We start from the raw sequence: 7,666 nt of genomic DNA on the forward strand, positions 1-7,666 counted from the left end.
AACACAGATAGCCCTTTGTGTAGCTTTCTGCTTAACTACAAACAAACAAACAAAAAAAGTCAGTCACTACGATAAAATATGTATAAACATATTACGTTTGTATGCCCGTTTGTTTCTGTTGCTATTGCTAATCACTAAGCTATATAGTGGGATATTTATTCTGTGCTCACAATGGGTATCAAATCAAGATTTTTTGTTGTCTCAGACTTACGTGTGAGCCACTGGGGTGCTATATATAGATAGACGTTTACACATCAAACAAACTCAAACAATCATTGATTGTTAGTCAGATCAAATGACAGGGATACTTGGAAGTAAAAAATACATGTCAATGCTGAATGAAGGTTCTACTCTAACCTATACCAACGGTCACTTGTCCGGAATAAGAACGAAATCCTTATTGTTGTAATACAAATTGTGAACATCACAAGACGGTCATCCAAATTAAACTCAGTGTGCGATAAGTTATAACTGATTCCCTCTTTAATTTGACAGACAATTTAGAAAACATCCTTATAAAAGTTTGTACAATGTGATATTGCGTGTTTAACTGGTATTGTATTGATTCGAAACTTTTAATATATTGTTCTATATTAATACTGCTTCGCTAACGATAATTTTACTTCTTATATTTTACATTCTTACTTATGTTCCTTGAAACCCAAAGTCTGCTCATAAAATCTTTAGGAATCATTTTGATTCTCGTTTCACAAAATGTTTACTTAAGACCCCCAGAGGTTCAGCGGTAAGTCTCATAGCTTATAGAGTTAAAAAATCAGGTTTCAATACCTGTGGTGGGCACAGCGTAGATAGCCCATTGTGTAGCTTTGTACTTAACAGCAAATAAACAAACAAAATTAAAACTTAACCTCTTTCAGATAAGAAACTAATTTTTTGCGTATTGATCACAGCTGTAGAATCGAAGAAAGACTCTTTCGTTTCTTTTTTGTTACCAAGCACAAAGCCATACAATGACCTATCTATCCTGTGTCCTTCACGAGTATCAAAACCCAAGCAACTAGAAAGCATCAAAGATAGGGAAAAGAGCAACTATATAAGAAGAATTGCAGGTTATTTTAAACGATATCTTTATCATTCTGATAGGGGGTATAATATTGAAACCTACAAATGAGAAACAGGAGAAAACATTGTCTTATAAAAATAAATATGAAATTAGTTATAAACAAATAAACACATTTTCAAAGAAGTCAATGAAAATAAATAATAACACATTTAAACTACTTTCAAAACTAATAAAACATAATATGAATAAATCAATTTCAGGGACGGATGAAGAAAGAGGACTCATCAAATGGAGAGAACAAGGCCTTGAACATAATATATCTGAAGGTGATGAGTCGACACTTTCGTCACCTTCAACCTATGACCTCCCGTTCGGCATGGACGTAATTAAAAGACATAAGATTTTCAAGTACATTCCTATCAGTCCAACATACGACCAGAATATATTTCTTGGTAAATTAAGAGCATTATTTAACAGACTTAAACCTCAAAAGAATAATAATCATAACATCGACTCTCAAAATTAAGATCGCCTTTTTTATTTACAACGATTAACAGAAAAGTAAATATAAATGTATGGTTGGTTTGATATAATAAGACCAGGTTATTTTAATACCTTTTTTTATATTAGAATCTTCATAATTTGCAAATTCCTATTCCTATATCTTAGCTAATGCTACTGGAAAAATGTGCGTAAACGGAAGTATTAGAATCGTGTTTCTACAGAAATAGATCTAAATCAAGTTATTGTACAACCTGCAGCGTGGTAGTTTCCGTTAAGTTCATGTATAATTGAAACAAAATACATAAAATAAGAATTTGTAATTTTCGTCACCTCTTGTCCAGTTTAGGTGCACAAGTACTTTAGACAAACAATACTCGACAAAATGTGTTGAAACCTTCAGTTGTTATAATTTATAAGAAAAATCGTTGTTGGACTGCGACTGAAAATATTAAAGTTTAGAATAGTCAAGTATTGTACTTAATGATTTATTTAATAAAGTTTCAAGCTTCTCTGAACATTTTCCATATCCTAAGTTTGTTATTAATTAATAGATAGAACTGCGAAACGAAACGCTATAATTACTAACCTGGTAAAGATCTTCTACCGAATAAAGATACTTTAATTTTACCTTTATTAGTACCACACTAGTAAGATTCATTACAATTATTGTTATGTGCTTTAGTGTGTAATAACTTTTATAGTACTTACGAATTCATATTATAAACAATAAAGAAGATAGATGTGGTTCATGTTATTAGCTATACGACTACTGCCGTTAACACACGAAGATTTGGTATTAAACATCTAGAGTGCTTTCGTTTAGTGCTTCTGGTCAGTAATAATCAAAAATAAGAACTATAAAAGTGAAGAAAAATACAATTTTAAATGTAATTCTTTCAATAGATTTAACTTTTGCAAACATAAACTATTTTAGAATATTTAATTTCAGTAGAGAATGATGTCGTTGATATAACATTTCGTCTTTGAGGCCCCCCGGTGGCACAGCGGTATGTCTGTGGACTTACAATGCTAGAAACCGGGTTTCGATACCCGTGGTGGGCAGAGCACAGATAGCCCATTGTGTAGCTTTGTGCTTAACTTCAAAACAAAACAATCGTCTTTAAGACATATTGAGGCCTCAACGATCATGACTCTATTAATAAAAATTTCAAAACTTCTTAAACATCAATGTATTGTTTCTAAAAACATCAATAATAGACCGAATTTACAATTATACCATTTCAATTAATCCACAGGTTTTATAAGACAATAATTCCTCTGAAGTACTGAATCATGTAATTTTATTTTACTAATCCTAAAGTAAATGATCAACATATCTTTTTCACAACACTATTGTGTCACACTAAAACAAAACATTTACACGAAGGGACTGCAAGTAAACAAAGACTATGATTTTAAAGCAACTAACAAATTTCAAATACATCTCAAAATGCATTTGATGTATGAAGTATATACTTTCAGTGCAAAGGTTAACACTGAAAATGTTTTCTTTATAAACAATTAAATAATCACAAACATTGCAATGATGTTTTTCATAAATCACCAGCTAGCAAGAGAGGTTTATCAAAGTATTCAAGATTTTATTAAAAGGAAGTTCCATTCTAAAACATTGAAAATATGGAGAAATACTACTGTAACGTTAGTTATATACTGTTATAGCGGACTAATAAAAAACTCTAAAATACGGTCACAAATAATGAAATTAAGGTTAATAAAGACAACATATTCCTCAAAAGATATCTGAAAATAAAAGCCAAGATACTTCTTTGCCCCTAATCCTTTAAATTGAGGAGCAAGAAATCAAACTGCATTACACATTACACAAACTGATAAAAAACCGATGTCTTATTTTCAAGTGCCATTGATATTTTGTATCACATTTGTGTCATAACAGTATTTATATCTTTACAAACTGTATTGTGAATTATCTTTGAGTATTACGAAAGAAAATAACACCAAATTTCATTGACCTGTTTTGAATTCCTACCCGTCGATGTTGGAGGAAGGAGATACAACAACAACAAAATGGATATCGTAACATCTCATTTTTTAAAACAAAAAATATATTATAAATACGTATATAATGAAATATTTATCGAACATTTATTGGAGGGACCAGATAATGATTTTCACAAGATTATGTATTTCATAAAGTGCCACGGTAAAACAAATACACCATAGTAAATTTACGCATTTTTTGTAGTTTGGTCTCTAGATATATAACTAAATACACGTGTTTATCTAATCACAGCGAGAAGACTCAACTTACTTAAAATGACGTATAAAAAGATTTTTATTCATTTTTTACAAAAACACTTCTTACAGATATCCTGGATAATTAATTGTTTCTGATTCACTCAGATGTCAAGAAAGACATTCCTCGAAACAATGAAAAAGATCCGTCTATAACAGACCAAACAGGAAACCGTGAATCCAACACAGATAACCCATTAAATGCAACGCTTCATATAGAGTGACGTTTCCAATATTTACAGTAAACAGAGTGAATGTAATTAATTACACTGAAAAATTATCTGTATTTTTTAACGGTCTAGATACACACATTGGCAAGTGTAAATTTTGTTGGCTTCATATGGTAAAAATGTACCTGACGGATAACTGATACCTTAGTTAATAATAATAAAAATAAAATTATCTAAATTATTGGTCGAAAAAGGAGGTTGATTTTTCAAACGTGATGCAATATGCAAGATTCTTACCTTCCGTATTTTCAATAACGAGAATTTTAAAACGGTAAATTTACACGGTAATTTTTTATCAATCTTAACCGAGTAATATAACACCGACATTCTTCTATTGTTTATACTTAATATTGAAATGTTTAAGGAATCGGGATGTAGGTATTACGGTCAACACCGTCTCTTTGTTAGTTGTTCATACGATAACTTGAGACTGATTAATATTGCAATCACCAAACCCGGTCCATAGCATATATCTTGCTTAAGGAATACTTGCGAGGTCAAAATATCATAAAATAAGGTCAGGTGTCAATATGTCAAATCACATGTTCGCCCTTATTTTCTAAACTGCTGTAACTAGGCATGTATAGTTTTGTAATAATGTTCCAGCCTAACTACACTACCTAAAGTGTGACTCATCATCTCGATTAGCTACAGTTAAACAGAGAAATATATTCAAAATTCTACTTTATATGCAACACTAAATATTTAAAATTAACAGTTTTAAACATTTAAAACCACATAAGGAACGAAAGTAATAATAATAATAATGACAAAATCACATTAGACTGTACATTTCTCTTTCACATTCGTCTTAATTAGCTCATTACGTGTTTAGAATTAGACGCGTGTAAAAACAATATTTTAAATAGTGCAGACAAAATGTAGATTTAAAATTAAATCTTTAAACTTCACCAAAACAAAAACTTATTTCCAAGTTAAAGAAATCATAACTGTGCAGTCTTTGACTTAACAATTAATTTAGTGCTAACACTATAAATTGGAATAAATTCTGGATTCAATTCTGGATTCTATTTTTATCTTGCTTAATTTGATATTTCTTTTTAGTAGCGAGTTTGTAATTTTGCCTCAAATATGCTTAAGTTATCTTGGGCAGTTTTACACGTAATTACAGGTCTAACAAATGAGTGTTTTTTCTTGTATATAAACTATTAATAACGAACGTTCCATTTTGAGAGAGATGGTTTCGTCACTTCCGGTGATTATACGTTTTCTAGCTCCTCCTTCCTCGTTACGATCCAAGAACGCAGTACATGGAACATGTACATCAAGTTCTCTGTATTAGCAGTTCAGTTAACCGGTGTACTAAGATTGGTAGGTAAATTTGTACACAATTCCATAGTTGAGAACTATATATCCCATCAAAATCTGTATCTGTTAATTTTAGAATTGTTCATAAACTCTTCCGTCATCATGGAGCAGGGTAATACAGCTTTCGAAGTTGAGGTAAGTTTAGAAAGTTTTATTTATTTATACGACAAGACACTTGTGGTAAACCGTTACTTTATGTGGGTTGTAGAACGTTGTAAGCCTGTTAACGAACGCGTCTTACCTATGAAATCTTATTCGGTCTATATTCCTCGCATGAACAAATGAAATCGTTACAAATAATTTAAATGTTCATTCGACTTTAGTTGTTCTTAATTTGGAAAGAGTAGCGTAACATTCTTGAAACGTCACGTGAATCTTTTAAAGTAATACTGGATGTTTTTAAGCATCGATTAAGTATTCAAAAACACGAAAAAACGTTAGGAATTATTTACCAAAATATTTCGTTTGACGTAAGTATTATACTTTCAAGTTTCACTAAAGATTTTATTAACAATTGAATTCAAAACGATACTTCGCTATCTGTACTAAGAACACTTCTATATTTCGTTGAAATCAAACTTAGTGTTTTAAAATGTTATTTATCTTTTGTGCTGCATGTATTTTTTGTATATATATATAGGATTTTACATGGAAACCTACATTACTGAACTAACCTTAGGACCATATCAAAAGCAAGATCTTTATATGAAAAATTTGATTTACTTGATGACCAAGCTTATACAGAAAGTGGAAGGTCCAGATATTGTCAGAACTTTGTCAAGAATTTACAACATCTTACAAAGTGTATTTGAACTGTAGTTTCTTAGAAAATTAAGTTGAGTTTCTCGAATGATCGGGGAGTCCGAGATGCCCTCTTCGTTGGTATATAAGCCTGGCAGGCAAAGCCAGCAAAAAAAAGAATAATAATAATAAAGAGAGAGCAGTAGTTACTTTGAGTTCCGAGTAATTTATGATTCTGTTAGTTTTGAGCTAGTGAGCCGTAAAGTGTGTGTTTTGCACTCGTCGAGAGCGAATTTATCGAGATTGTGAATCGCTGTGATAGCGTGTATTATAAAAGTTGTTAATTTTAAAGTGATGAGAAACGTACTGATTGTGGAACTTCTGTGAATTAGAAGTTTGTATCGTGAAAGAATAAACTAGTTTAATCAAGAAAGGACTTATATCGCTGAAGTTCATCGGAAAGAATAAAACAAACTTCTAGATAAAATCTAAGAAATGTCAGCTGTGGTATAATATCCTATTTTTGAGTGAAAAACGGCTACGGTTTAGAGAGAAATACAGGGAGTAGTAAAAAGATCAATATAAAAGCAGTTATTCAGATATTAATATTATAAATTTCCAAATAAGTATTCTCTTCAATTTTCACAACCATTTCCAAAAAAAAAGAGTTTGAACAACGAATGTTGACAAGAGCATTTGGAAGCAGGAAAATGGCAAGATAGGCTGAAATAGTTTCTTTTCCTCAAAGCTTTCCGAATGATATATATTTACCATGCTTTGTCGCCTAAAACCTACCGTTTAACCCCAGTCCACTCAAAAAATGATGTATTCGGGTGACGATGCTCATCAGCGATTTCATAAATGGAATAGTTAGTATTTTTTCTTGTTATAAAATGCATTAACTATAGTAGTTGCAAGGAATTTGTAATTTTTTATTGGTGATTAACTTGCAAGATGAATGGATTTATCTGTGTCAGTCCATTTAGATTTCAGAATAAGTTTTAATATTACTTATTATTTTAACACACTTACGAACCGTCAGAACTCGTTTCAGTTGAGAATTTATGTCAAATTTGTAGACTAGTTTGTATGTGATCAGTTCTGCGTACATGCAAGATGTGAAAAATGATTGTAAGTAGACTCTCCATTCTGGTTTGTCTGAATGTATTAAATGTTTAGTTTGGAGTTTCAAGGCGCTGCAGTGGCTTTTTATGATATATAATACGAATTACAGTGTTAATTGTGAAATAATTTGTTTCATTCTTTAGACTGCTGCTAACGTGACTTCACGTTCGTGCCGTCTACGTTATCTTTGTCCAAGTGATATCGGTTTTCACATCCTAAAAGTTAAAATAGTATCTGGTTGGTTAGTATAACGTAACGAAGTAAATTTAAACAGCAAAGTCAAAACAAAAGATCAAATTGGATGGTAAGCACTAAGAAACAGAATCTCCATTACTGCTGAGACATGAGACAAAACAGTTTAAATTGGGCGATGCATCAGATCCTGAATGAATTACTTTTGTAGTCTACTTGTATTAGGTCGCCAAGAAATTAATGTTCA

General features: G+C 31.2%; 2 protein-coding genes across 2 annotated transcripts in view; both read left to right on the forward strand.

Moving 5' to 3' along the window:
• The window catches only part of LOC106478585 (solute carrier family 23 member 2-like), a 45,632-nt gene extending 43,709 nt beyond the window's left edge, over positions 1-1,923 (forward strand). The window contains exon 12 of the mRNA XM_022382197.1: positions 1,285-1,923. Within this exon, the coding sequence (XP_022237905.1) occupies positions 1,285-1,550 (266 nt within the window). The 3' untranslated portion in view covers positions 1,551-1,923. The remainder of the gene's footprint in view (positions 1-1,284) is intronic.
• Positions 1-7,666, forward strand: part of LOC106478586 (solute carrier family 23 member 2-like) — a 46,989-nt gene that overhangs the window by 11,785 nt on the left and 27,538 nt on the right. The window lies entirely within an intron of this gene.

The sequence above is a fragment of the Limulus polyphemus genome, unplaced genomic scaffold, assembly GCF_000517525.1.
Source record: "Limulus polyphemus unplaced genomic scaffold, Limulus_polyphemus-2.1.2 Scaffold229, whole genome shotgun sequence".
NCBI classification, from domain to species: Eukaryota; Metazoa; Arthropoda; class Merostomata; order Xiphosura; family Limulidae; genus Limulus; species Limulus polyphemus.